This window comes from Cicer arietinum, chromosome 5, assembly GCF_000331145.2.
Source record: "Cicer arietinum cultivar CDC Frontier isolate Library 1 chromosome 5, Cicar.CDCFrontier_v2.0, whole genome shotgun sequence".
Classification (NCBI taxonomy): Eukaryota; Viridiplantae; Streptophyta; class Magnoliopsida; order Fabales; family Fabaceae; genus Cicer; species Cicer arietinum.
This window is the reverse complement of record NC_021164.2, coordinates 6520904-6535136: the sequence shown is the minus strand read 5'-3', so window position 1 is coordinate 6535136 and position 14233 is coordinate 6520904. Positions and strand designations below refer to the sequence as shown.

The 14233-nt window shown below is 37.6% G+C and overlaps 1 protein-coding gene and 1 long non-coding RNA gene across 3 annotated transcripts; one reads left to right on the top strand and one right to left on the bottom strand.

Moving 5' to 3' along the window:
* Positions 1-9271: 9271 nt before the first annotated feature.
* LOC105851996 (uncharacterized) lies at positions 9272-12089 on the top strand. Its single transcript, XR_001143784.2, has 3 exons — positions 9272-9348; positions 9450-9602; positions 11952-12089. It is a non-coding gene; the product is annotated as an uncharacterized lncRNA (long non-coding RNA).
* LOC101513929 (putative disease resistance protein At3g14460) lies at positions 10346-14149 on the bottom strand. 2 transcript variants are annotated; one of them, XM_027333416.2, is made up of 2 exons: positions 11910-14149; positions 10346-10946 (listed from the first exon to the last, which is right to left on the bottom strand). In XM_027333416.2, the coding sequence occupies exon 1, from the start codon at positions 14147-14149 to the stop codon at positions 11918-11920; it is 2232 nt and encodes a 743-aa protein (XP_027189217.2). In that variant the 3' UTR covers positions 10346-10946; positions 11910-11917. The 2 variants fall into 2 exon arrangements, with proteins under 2 accessions (XP_027189217.2, XP_004498674.2); XM_004498617.4 differs by having other exon boundaries at positions 10346-10930.
* Positions 14150-14233: the final 84 nt, after the last annotated feature.

Genomic DNA, 14233 nt, shown 5'->3' with positions numbered 1-14233 from the left:
TCCTTCACGTCTTAACTCTAGTGACGTTTCACGCCGTCACTCACGCGGCGTTCGCCATTTACCAAGCGCAGAGGTTAATGAGCGTCGCGAGAAGGGACTCTGTTTCGTTGCAATGAACGATGGGATCCCCTCCATCAATGCGCAACGAAGCAGTTACGATTGATTATCTTGGGGGACGATGAAGTGGTCAACGATGAAGGAGAGATTGTGGTGCTGGAGGCCAAGTCAGAAGAAGAGATTGCACAAGAGGAGTTAGAATGTAAAGGGATGGGAGTTTTCGGTGTATCCACCACTCCAAACCAGGTTCGAACAATGAAAATAGAGGGCTGTTTGCAAGGTGCGCCTATTTTGGTTCTTATTGACAGTGGAGCCACGCATAATTTCATATCTCCTAAGGTGGTTGAAGCTCTAGGGCTGCCTATGGTACCTTCTACTCCCTTGGGCGTCAAGTTAGGAGATGGTCATCGTGTCCTAACTATGGGTAGGTGTAAGGGAATTCAGATGGATGTGGGAACGGTGCAGATTTGTTTTGATGCTTATGTGTTGGAGTTAGGGGGTGTGGATCTGATTTTGGGAGTTGTTTGGCTGGAAACTTTGGGGAAGGTGACCATGGATTGGAAAGAAATGTCTATGGTGTTCAACCATAAGGGCAGTATGGTGAAACTCCTTGGCCAAGCCTTAGATGAGAAGATGGCTACTTTCCAAAGCATCATCACTTCTTCCCGGCTAATAACAGACTGCGAATGGCCTACCTTGATGGAGGTGGTAGGTTCACAAGTGCCTCGTGTCTCAGATCAACAGACTAAGGAGTTGCAAAAGTTGTTAGATCAGTTTGCTATTGTATTTAAAGAAATCCAGGGTCTTCCTCCTACAAGAAACATTAGCCATTCCATTGAACTTCTGCAGGGTGCTGGTCCGGTAAGTGTGAGGCCTTACAAATATCCTCATTTACACAAGGATGAAATTGAAAAACAGATTCAGATCCTTATGCAGCAGGGGGTGATTCGAAACAGCACTAGTGCTTTCTCTAGCCCCGTTATTTTGGTCAAGAAGAAGGATCAATCTTGGCGCATGTGTGTAGATTACCGTGCACTTAACAAGGTTACAATTCAAGATAAGTATCCTATCCCTGTGGTAGATGAATTGTTAGATGAGTTACATGGCTCGGGTTATTTCTCTAAGATTGATCTTAAATCTGGTTATCATCAAATTCGTATGAAGGAAGAGGATATTCATAAAACTGCATTTCGTACTCATGAGGGTCACTATGAGTTTATGGTGATGCCATTTGGCCTTACCAATGCCCCTGCAACCTTTCAATCAGTGATGAATGATATTTTTAAGCCTTTTTTAAGGAAGTTTGTATTGGTTTTTTTTGATGACATACTAGTGTACAGCGATAGTTGGACTGCTCATTTGCAGCACTTGGAGATGGTTCTAAACATTTTGAAACAACATCAGTTTGTGGCTAACGGAAAGAAGTGTGCTTTTGGTAAACACCAAGTTGAATACTTGGGTCATGTCATTTCCAAAGCAGGGGTTGCTGTGGATCCTGCCAAGGTTAGCAGTGTGTTACAATGGCCAGTCCCTAAGAAAGTCAAGGGGGTGAGGGGTTTTTTGGGATTAACAGGTTACTATAGAAAATTTATAGCTAACTATGGGAATATTGCTAAACCCTTGACCGAGTTGACAAAGAAGGATGGTTTTAGATGGAATGTTGCGGCTGCCGAAGCTTTTGAGAAATTAAAAGTAGCTGTTACAACTGCCCCAGTTTTAGCTATGCCTAATTTCAAATTCCCTTTTGAAATTGAATGTGATGCCTCTGGAAAAGGGGTTGGTGCTGTATTGTTGCAATCTAAACATCCCATTGCGTATTTTAGCAAGGCTTTTGAATCATCTAGGCTATCTAAATCGGCCTATGATAAGGAGTTAATGGCTTTGGTGTTAGCTATTCAACATTGGAGACATTATTTGTTAGGAAGGCGGTTTGTGGTTTATTCTGATCAAAAGAGCCTAAAACACTTGTTACAGCAACATATTACCACAACAAATCAACAGGAATGGATGGCTAAGTTGTTGGGTTTTGACTTTGAGGTGGTATATAAGGCGGGAGTGGAGAATAAGGTGGCTGATGCTTTATCTAGACAACATGAGGATGCTGAAATTCATGCTCTTAAATCCTATCCTATTTGGCAGCAGAGCAGCCAATTGCAACAAGAGGTATCGAAGGATCCCTGGCTTAAAAGCATTGTGGAGGCTATTCAAAAGGATGTTACTGCCAAACCTGGGTTTTCCTTAAAAGGTGGCATCTTATTCTACAAAAATAGGTTAGTTATACCGGCTAACTCACCACTTATTGAAGATCTACTTAAGGATTTTCATTCTTCCCCTAGTGGGGGTCACTCCGGCTACCTACGCACTTATAGGAGAATGGCAGGCACTTTATATTGGCAAGGGATGATGAAAAGGGTGCAAGATTTTGTGAAAGCTTGTGACACTTGTCAACGTCAAAAATATGCCGCGACTACGCCTAGTGGGTTACTACAGCCGCTACCTATTCCAGTTTTGGTGTGGAGTGAGATATCTATGGATTTCATTACTTGTTTGCCCAAAAGTAATGGATTTGAAGCTATTTTGGTGGTGGTGGATCGTCTCTCCAAGTATAGTCATTTCATTCCTCTTAAACATCCATTTACTGCTCGCTCCATTGCTGCTATTTTTGTGAAGGAGGTGGTTAGACTGCATGGAATTCCGGAGTCAATTCTTAGTGATCGTGATCCCTTGTTTGTGAGTATTTTTTGGAAAGAGTTGTTCAAGCTAGTAGGTACGGTGCTTAAAATGTCTTCGGCATACCATCCCCAAACTGATGGCCAAACAGAAGTGATTAATCGCTGTTTAGAGGCCTATCTACGTTGTTTTATTGCAGATCAACCTAAGTCATGGGCACATTGGATTCCGTGGGCAGAACTATGGTACAATACCACATTCCATGTTTCCACAGGGTTTACCCCTTTTGAGGTGGTGTATGGCAGGAGACCTCCAGTATTGGTGCATTTTTTGGAGGGAGAAACCAGAGTAGAAGCTGTAGCCCAGGAGTTAAGAGACAGGGATGAAGCTTTGCGTCAATTGAAAGCTAATTTACTCAAAGCTCAAGAGTACATGAAATACCAAGCTGATAAAAAACGCAAGGCAGTTCAATTTGAGATTGGTGATTGGGTTTTCCTCAAATTACGTCCCCATCGACAGCAATCGGTGGTGCATAGAATTCATCAAAAATTGGCTCCCAGATTTTTTGGTCCTTATCAAGTCATTAAGAAGATAGGGCAGGTTGCTTACAAGCTACAGTTACCAGCAACATCTAAAATACATCCTACTTTTCATGTTTCTCTATTGAAGAAAGCTGTAGGCAATTATACTGCTACAACTCAATTACCTAGCAGTTTGGAGTCTGACACTGGGGATATTATTCCTGCTAAGGTTTTGTCATGGAGGGATAAGTTTGATGGTGGGCAGCATAAGCGAGAATGGTTGATTCAATGGGAAGGCATGGATGTCGGAGATGCTACCTGGGAAGAGGAACTGCTGCTGAAGAGTCAATTCCCTGATTTGCGCCTTGAGGACAAGGCTACTGTTGAAGGTGGGGGTGATGATAGGAATGGGCTGGGCCCCACAAGTGATGAGGGGGATCTCTTAGTAAATAGAGATGAGGTGGGGCCTAAGCAATGGCAAGTATATGTGAGAAAGAATAAGAAAGGGGATGCAGAAAAATAATGATTGCCTAACTGGCATAGGGAGTTAATATTCCACTAATAAATAGGAATTAATATTCCACTAATAAAGGGGAGTGTGTGCAGAGATAGCTGGACGGTTTTTTCATTTTTCAGTTACACCTTATAGGTTGGGCAGTAAGAGAATTGTTTTCTCTAACTGAGGAGCATTAGCTCTGGAATCATTTTCTGTTTTCTTATCAATTAATACAGTAATTCTTTTCATCTAATTTTATCTTATCTCTGCTCTATCAGGAGAACTTAGGGAAATCGTTTATTACATATTTGTAAGTTGTTTTCAGCTTATTTTCATAAAGACTCTAAGATAGTTTATGAAAACAATTTGTAACTTATATGCAAACATTTTAACTTTATTTTATTTTTTGTTTATAGAAATAGCTTTTACATAAACACTAATATGATAAGCGCTCAATTAAGTTGTTCATCCAAGAAAGTAGTAAGTGAATAATTGATTTTTATACTCTAAGAGGACCAACTAAAATGTGAGGGTTACTTACTCCATTAAAGAACTCAATGTATACATTATATTTCACCAATCCAACCACCAAATTAAAGATCTTATTGATTAGATCAAGTCCACAAAATTTTGCAAATTTCAAAACTAAATGATATCCTTCATCAAATATCTTAAATTTAACGTGTAATGTACTTTTCTTAAACTTTTGTGTGCATGATCATTGAGGTAAAATCACAATACCCAACAGCTGGAATGAAATTTAATATGTATGTTGAGTTAATAACTAATCAAAGTTACTCTATAGGTTGTTAGCGTTTGAAGCTGTTTGCAATGGAAGTAAATCAGAAAAAGGAATATAATGAAATGAATGTGTTATCTTTTATTGAGAAATGAATATGTTATTTATACATAGTTTCTATTACATTGTTTCTGCAAGTGGTTAGTCAATTAGTTGATCACATACAAGCAAAACTTAACTTGAATTACAAAACTGAATATGGAGAACGTTTAACGTTCTCCGTTTTTCTGACACTCAAAACCAAAAACGTTCTTGGTTTCCAACACTTTCCCTTAATTCAAGTTTCTAAGTGATTTTACACTTAGCAATCTTCTTATCTCTTCAAATCTACTTGTCTTCAAGGCCTTGGTCATTATATCATCCAGTTGAACTTAAGTTTGACAATAAATGAGCTTCAACTTGCTTCTTCCAACTTGATCTCTTAAGAAGTGAAACTTTGTCTCAATGTGTTTGCTTCTTCCATGAGAGGCAGGATTATTTGCTAGATTTATTGTTGAAATGTTGTCAATCAACAATGTATTTGGCCTGCAAATTTCCATCTTTAGCTCTGTTGTTAATGATTTCAACCACAATGCTTGGCAGGCTGCATAGCTGCCAGCAATATACTCAGCTTCGCATGATGATAGTGTTATCACAGGCTACTTCTTTGAGCTCCATGCTATTGGTGATTTCGTGAATTTGAAAACATATCCAGAAGTGCTCCTTCTATCATTCTTGTCTCCACACCAATCTGAGTCTGAATATCCCACTAAGTCTTCATTTTCATGTTTCAAACATAATGCCATGCCCAATTGTGCCTTGGATATATCTCATGATTCTCTTAACTATCAGTCAATGAGAATGCTTGGATCTCTCCACGAATCTGCTTACCACGCCCAAACTATATCAGATGTCAGGCCTTGTATTGCACAAGTATCTTAGGGAACCAACAACTTGTTTGAATAAGGTCGAATCAACCAGCTCTTCTTCAATTTCTATTCCCAGCTTTGCATTGATCTCCATTGGAATGGTTGCAGGGTTGCAATCAGCCATATTGAATCTTCTTCAGTTTCAGCAAACTCCATGCTCATAAAGTAGCTTAATTTGCCCAAGTCTGTCATTTCAAATTCATCCTTCATGAATTCTTTGAATTCTATAATTGTCTTGTTGCTGCTGCCAGTCACCAATAAGTCATCAACATATAGGCACAACAAGATCATTGCAGGCTCTCCATTCAATGTGGAACGGTTCACATAAACTCCATATTCCATTGTGCATTTGATGAATCCAATGCCATTTAGAAATGAATCAATTCTTTTGTTTCAAGCTTTTGGTGCTTGCTTCAAACCATATAGAGCTTTCTTCAATCTGAGTACTTTATCCTCCTTTCCCTTAATCACAAATCCTGGTGATTGAGAGACATATACCTCTTCTTCCAGCCATCCATTCAGAAATGCAAATTTCACATCAAGTTGGCACATCAGCCATCCCCTAGCACATGCCAGTGTTATCACAAGCCTGATTGTCTCAATTCTGGCCACTTGAGCAAACACTTCGGAATAGTCTATACCTGCTCTTTGTAGGATCCCTTGGCAACCAATCTAGCTTTGTACTTAGCAATTGTTCCATCTGGATTCAGCTTCAACTTGTAGACCTACTTCACTCCAATCTGCTTCTGTTTTTGGGGCAAATCTGTCAATACCATGTTTGATTCTTCTCAATTGCATCGATATCTTCCACCATTGCTTTCTTCTAGGGTCATTTCTTCAATGCCTCTTCAATATTTAAAGGTTTTGCATCAGCAAATAAGACAAAATATACTAAATCTCCACTGCTGTCAACTTCATTGTCATTGTACATTTAAAATTCTTGTAAATGAGTTGGTGGCTTTCTTGTTCTTTGGGATCTGCTTGATTCAACTCTTTCTTCATCTCTATTTTCGTTGGTATGTTGCTCATTTTGTACTTGCAAAGGAATTTATGAAGGGTGGTTTGTGTTGTTGGTTGCTTGCTCCCAGTCCCAGTGTTGGCTGTTGGCCATTTGCTTCTATTTCTAGTTCCAGCTCTGATGTTCAACAATCTTGACATCCTTATTGACCACCACGTTGCCTTTGATAGGATCATACAATTTGTAGGCATTTGTTGGATGATACCCTACCAAGATCATTGCTTCACTTTTGTCCTGCAACTTTCTTCTCTTTTGGTGTGGTACATGTTTAAAACATAGAGCACCCAATGTTCTTAAATGCCCTATTGTTGGCTTTCTTCCACTCCAGATCTCTTCTGATACCTTCTCATTTTTCTTTGTTGGACATTTATTCAGAATATAGACAACAGTTGATGCAGCTTCTCCCCAGAACTTATGTGGCAGTCCCTTTTCTTTTAATATGCTTCAAGTCATGTCTAGAATGGTTTTATTTCTCCTTTCACCTAGGCCATTGTGTTGAGGTATGTAGGGAGCTGTTACCTCATGTTCCATTCCATGATTGACACAAAAATCCTTGAATTCATGTGATGTATATTCTCCTCCTCCATTTGTCCTTAATATCTTGATAGATTCTCCACTTTGTTTCTCCATTTTAACCTTGAAGTTTTTGAATGTCTCTAATGCTTCATCTTTGATTTTAATCAAATAAATCTACAACATTCTACTAAATTCATCAACAAAAGTTATGAAATACTTATTACCTCCTAATGATGGCACTTCAAACGGTCCACATATGTCACTATGCATCACCCCAAGAATGTTCTCCGCTCTTGCTTGCACTTATGATTGAAAAGAAATTCTTGATTGTTTACCTGCCATACATACTTCACACACCTTCTCAGGGATATCAATAATATGAATTCCACTCACCATCTTTTTGACTCCTAGCTGCTGCAAGCTTCTGGAGTTAAGATGGCCAAATCTTGAATGCCACAACCAGTTTTCATCAATTGAGCTTGCTGCCTTCAAACATTGAATATCAACAGTTTGTATGTTGATGACAAAGGTTTTGTTCTTTGAAAGAGGAGCCTTGAGTATCATCTTCTTTTGTCCATCATACACTTCTAAGGAATCGTTCTTCACGATCACCTGAAACCCTTTTTGGATCAGCTGTCCAATGTTCAGCAAATTGCTCTTTATTCTTGGCACATACAATACATTTTCCGTCATTATTGTCTTCCCATTTCTTCTCTTAATCACCATGTTGCCATCTCCCTCAGCTTCCAAGGTTTTATCATCATCAAACCTGATCTTGCTCATTCTTGATGTATCAATATCTACCAACTACTCTTTATGACTTGTCATGTGATTGAAACAACTAGTACCGAGAAAATGTACATGAGATGAAGAATGTTCTTCGTTTGTGGTAGCCATTAACAAAACTGTGTCTGAAAACAGAGAACGTTATCCGTTTGTGACTGAAAACAAAGATCATTCTCCATTTGTGGTTGCCAACAACTAGTCTGCATCTGAGTTTGACGAAGAACATGCTTGAGCAGCACATGCATCATCTTCTTTTTTCTTCTTTTGTTTCCTTCATTTGTCAGCCCAACATTCATATGCAAAATTTCCAAACTTCTCATAGTTGTAACATTGCTCCTTCTTCATGTCAAAGTTTCTTGATTTTCCTTTTGATTTACCACTCGAATTTCCTCCTTTTGACGAAGATTCAAACTTATCTTCAGGTTTCTTGAATTTATTCTTCCTCCATTTCTTTTTCTGGTCTTCTTTCTTGTTGGCATATGCTACCAATGCCTGATTCCCAGAATTAACCCCACTCCTTTTGTCCATTCTCAACTCTCTTGCTTCTAGGGTTCCCGCACCTCTTGAAGACTCAATGCATAAATGTCTTTAGATTTTTCAATCGCACGCACAACATAATCGAACCTGGAATGCAACGATCTCAACATCCTTTCACATAGTTTCTGTTCAGTAAGCTTCTCACCACAGTTATCCATCTGATTTGTGATACTCCTCAATCTTGAAATCAGATATGAAACCTTCTGTTATTCCTCCATCTGCAACAATTCAAATTGTTTTTGTAAGGTCTGCAATTTCAGTTTCTTGACCTTGGTTCCTCCAGAATAACATTTCTCCAAAATGTTCCATGCTTTTTTTGCACTTCTTGCATCAAAAATTATGTCAAACTTGGTTGGTCAAGGCATTAATGAAGAATGAAGATGGCCTTGCAATCTTTCTTCTTGTTTTCTTTAAAATTCAACCTCTGCTCCTCTGTTGGATTGGCTCCCAGATATTCAAAACATTTCTCTATGATTTCTAACACTTCATGAAATCCAAACAATGCTTGAAACTACATTCTCCATCTATCCCAATATTTTCCATCAAAATGTGACATGTGGGCTGGAAAATTTCCATTGTTTGCACTTGAACCCATTCTCACTACACTCGTGTTTGATCCTCACTCTTCCTTCGTGTGTGTCACTCTTTGGGATCAAAACCAAGCTCTGGATTCCACTTGTTAGCATTTGATTTGCAATGGAAATAAAACCAGATAAAAAGGAATGAATGATATGAAAGTGTTATTGTTTATTGAGATGAATATGTTATTTATACATAGCTTATATTACATTGTTTCTAATTATCTTCTACTTAACTAACTAACTAAATAAGTTGTTAGATAGTTAGTTGATTACATACAATCAAACTAACTTGAATTACACAAAACTGAATACAGAGAACGTTTAACGTTCACCATTTTTCTGCCACTCAAAACTAAGAACGTTCTTGGTTTCCAACAATATAGAAAGAGTGGCGTAAGATTTCTCACATTCCCTCCGTAGTTATCCAAGGAAAAATGATCACATGAGTGTCGCTTCCGGGTGAGTCGCTAAAATAATATTAATATTTTGTCTCAGTAGCAGCCTCCAATCTCCATGTAAGTTTGTATACTACTACTATTATTTATTCCAGTCTCTTTTAGTTTGTTGCAGGTAAAAGTATTCCATTTTGGGGGAACATGTATGATTTCAACATGTCTTGCATTCGATAAGAGGTTGTCATGGATGTTGCCCAATTTCCTGTAGTTGATGTCCTAGACCATCAAGATTTAGTCACCAGTTCTTCTACACTTCAGGTTGGTGCCTTTTGTGTATGTGAATGTGTTAAAACTTACAAGACATTATATTAGCAAATTCTCTATTCCATTTTTATAATTAACTGTAAGTTTGCAATCATTCTGGAGGGTCTTGTCAGTTTCTTATATTTGGTTTTAGTTGTATCTTAACTGTGTTGAAATGGGTGTGTTTGTTTTACCTACCAGACCTTTGACTTGGTCATAAGCTCAATGAAGTGGATTTCAATGTAACAGCTTCTTTGGAACCAATATTGAGCACTTTAGAAAATGATAAGTTCTGTTGGATTCTATTTGAACGATTCTGAAATCATAGGATTATGTTCATCCAAAAAACTTATGGAGAAGTTAGTTCTATATTTGTAATTATTTGGAGTATATATTTTCAATTTTATAGGATCTGATTAATAACTTATATTTAGAGATTTATTCCTTTTTTACCTCCTATTTTTAAGCTTGACAACAAGATTTTCTTCCATATATAATGTATATTGAATATTGATTGTATGAATAATACACATAAATTATCCCTAAAACTTTTGTTTACGAGTTCTATATAATGTTGCCGGTGTTATGAATTTTTCTTGTGGTTTAAAACTAGACTCACAGGTAGATTCTGCCTGAAAACACCAATTGCTAACATCCCCCTGCACTCCAAAAATACATGGTCACAAACAGTTTTAACCTTTCGGAACCCTCTCCATTTACTTATTTACGATAATTTTTTAAATATAAACACGATAGGGTAACATTAGGTGGAGTCTGAATATTCATTAAACACCCCAAATCACTCTAAAATGTTAGTAATAGAGAGGATCTATTTTCATGAAGTCTACCCTACTGTGAAGATTGATTTGTGTGCCAACATTGTCCATTCTACTAAGCATCACATCATACAAATTTCCATATAAAGCTTCTGGTGTTGGTCTTGATGGCATGAGACACAGATACCCTGCACTACTTTTTTTTTCTGATGTAGGCTCAATTTCAATTGCCACATTAGCAAAACATCATCTTACTGCCAGTTTTTCTTGTTATGCTCAATTTTGGAATGTTCCAGTTGCTTTCCTAACATAGTGGTTTTCATATTTATTGATAACCTTCGTAAGGGCTTCCTTGATTAGCATTTCTAGCAAGACATTATCATTGATAAATTTGATATAGTAGGCAACCTTGAAAACTTGTAGCACACTACCTTGATTCTTTCAGTGTTGAAAAGCCCAGTTCTTGGAACTTTAGCCTATAGAAGCCACCATCTTTTGCTTTGTCTTCCACTTGTGTTCCTCCCCTACTTACCAAAACTCAGTCTGCATCATCAGCTCCAGTGTCCCCTATCAACCATGACACCTCAAAGATGAAACAGTAAGACTTAATATGTCAGGAAACACAATGAGTCAGTCACCAAAATGGATTTAATCTTATTATTTCATTTTCCATATCATTAAAGTTTTGTTTAAAATAATAAAACTTAAAATTAAAAAAAAATGTAAAACCTTAGAAAAATTAGATTTCCCAAAAATATGCATTGCCACATTACTCAGTTACTTGTCAGCTAATTATTCAACATAACACGAGTACAGATGAGCTTAAAATTTAGTGGTGGAGAAATTTTTGAAATTTAAAATTTAGGGACTATATTTTCAGATTTAGAAATGAGATGACTAAAATCGTAAATCAGTGAAAATAGGGTACAATAAATATATTTAAGCAACATAACATAATTGAGTAGTTGACATACAAAAATTCTTGAATATGCACCTAGTAACTTCCTTAAAAATCTCAAGTCCTACAACTAAAAATGGAAAAACAGCAACAATATCTTTTAGCCAAGATTCGCCAAGCATGCATCAATTGACATCATATATATTTAAACTGACAATCAATCTGAAAGAGCAGCAATATCTTCTATGTCATACATGACAGGTATTCCTAGAAAGTTCTAGTTGACCACTAATACATGGAAATATTGAGAAGATTTTATAAACACAACACTTTAAAATTTTAGTTGAAACTTTATGATACTTTTTCAATGGCACGTGCAATTGTTCTCACCTACACAAATTTTATGAAACTATGATAGCATGGTGAAACAAAGTCAGTTGTCGACCAGACATCAAGTTTTCAAGTCACACAACAATTTACTTAAACCTGAAGCTAAATCAAAGAGAAAATATGTTTCTAACTGTGACATTAATATTTCAAAAAGAGTATGCTGATTGTTAAATTGATAAATAATTTTAGTGATAGAAAAAGAAGAAAAAAACTAGAGACAAGTGCAAGATAATCGTATTATCAAGAGTCAAGACTGACCTGGATACTCATGTGATTATTTTGTTGTTGATAACTATGCAGGGAATGTAAGCAATCTTGCGCCATTCTTTCCCTCGCTTCCTCCGCCAACTTGCTTCAAGTAATGGACATTGAGAGATACTGAGTACAAAAAGAGAGGAAGGCAATCCCTGTTCTGGCAGCGATTTGAGATTGTCACAGAATGAACACTCAAGATTTTGGAGAGAGGTGAGATGGCGAAACCACTTTCCATCCAAGCATTTAATGTCATACAATAAAGAGATGTGTAAGGATATGACAGAAGCAGGTAGCAATGGTACTTCCACTTTCATGAATGCATTCATGATGTCATCACCCCAAATGTGCAACTCGGAGAGACAAGTGAGACGTTCCAAACCCCACTTGGTTATATTTGTGTTGCACAAAATCCCTCCAACAGTGAGTTCTCTTAAAATGATGGGCAAACCCTCTTTGGCAAAATGTTGCAGATTTGGAAGGTCAACTATTCTTAATTCCTGAATGTAAGGGAAAGTGTCAATTGGTTCTGGAAGTGAATGAAGCTTCTTACACCAACATACCTCGAAGCGAATGAGGTTAGGAGTGGAAAATCCACTTAGGGAAAATGACGCCAGCTCATCACAATGCCATATCGTGATACTTTGAATAAATGAGAGACTCTGGGAGTCATCTTCTTCTGCAATGAAAATTGATTTGAGATTTTTACAACCGGATATATGAAGATTTTTTAGGACTGGGAGAGAGCCCAAGGTAAAAGATGCCATTGAGTTGCAACTATAGAATATTGTTATGTCCTCGAGGGGTGAGTAATTGGGCAAGGACTCACAAGGAAGGAATTCTAGATTCTCACAATCATGGATAGTGAGAGATTGTAAGGTTTTGGGTAAACCGTGTCTTGGAAAAGACATTAGAGAGGGAAAGCCAACTAAGGTCAATTGCCGAAGAGAATTAAGAGGATACCATTTCAATTGGATGATTTGATTTGCTGAGTGCCCTGACTCCAGTAATAGATCACACGACCTTAACTCAAGTGCAATTAAGGAAGGAAGGTTGCGGGGTACATTTCCTTTGAGTATGGGACATGTTTCCAGAGACAAATTTCTTAGATTTGGAAACTCTATAGCTGCACCTCCAATCAAGTTCCATTCCTCCCACTTAGGCATCTCCTCAAAGTCTAGAGTCTCCAAGGAAGGAAACGGTTGAAATGAAGGAAAACTACCACTTCCATAGAATTCAGAACCAACACTCTTTATTGATTTCATACTAGAAATTGTGAGTTTTTTCAAACCATGTAATTGTCCAACGGGTGGGAGCAATGAACAATGATCACAACCACTTATGTGCAAATACACCATGTTGTTAAATAAGGAATCACCCAACCAATTCGGAAAGCTTGTTCCACCATAACCTTTGATGGTGAGATTCTTCAAATTTGTTGAAGGTTGAAGTTGTTCAAGTACAAGAGCTTCAATTTGTGAACTTTGACTAGTAGTGTCATTGCTGCCATGTGGAATCCACTGTAGTTCCAAGTTGTCAATTTGTTCTTTCATCTTCAAATTTGCTTCAAAAGCATCAAAGGGGTCATTAATATTTTGTAGCTTTGAGATGGAAAGGTTTCCCTTTAGATGGGGAAATTTTCCCAACTCTCTAGCCTTCAATCCATCACGATGATTGCTAATAGCAAAATCAGACAAAGTTTGAAGATTTTGTAGTCTGGCTATTTGCACAGGAATCTCCTTCAATTGAGTACCTCTGATGTCAAGGTTGCGTAGATTAACCAATTTTCCCATTTCTTCAGGCAATTCAATGAGACACAAACAACCAAACAACAACAAGGTCTGCAAATTGTAGAGGTTGCATGTTACAGATGGAAGCCTTTCAATAGCAGTGTTAGAGAGATTTAAGTATCGCAAACTTATCAAATTTCCAACAGAGTTGGGCAACTCGGTTATACTCGTGTAGTTTGACAGCGACAACACGCGTAACTGTTTCATTGCTGGCAACAAATCACGTAATACCCTATCCGATATGGAATAGAGCAACCACCCCGGTTCTTGTAGTGGCAAGGCCAAGAAGGTACGTAGACCTTTAAGTCCATATAATTTATCAAATTTGTTGTATGAGTCATATTTCTTTCTATTGTATGACAAATGGCGTACCTTATCATTTAGTTCATGTTCGTCTAACTTGATACAATACGGAGATGAAACCATTGTAGCTAAATCATTGATGAGGTTGTGCATTTCATAGAATTCTTCCCCATCAATAGACCGTCGACGTATTAGCGACCTTGACACTAGTTCATCAAAGTATTCTTCTCCTACTCT

Coding starts and splice junctions, on each gene's coding strand:
- LOC101513929 (XM_027333416.2), bottom strand. CDS start 14,149: ATGCACAACCTCATCAATGATTTAGCTACAATGGTTTCATCTCCGTAT.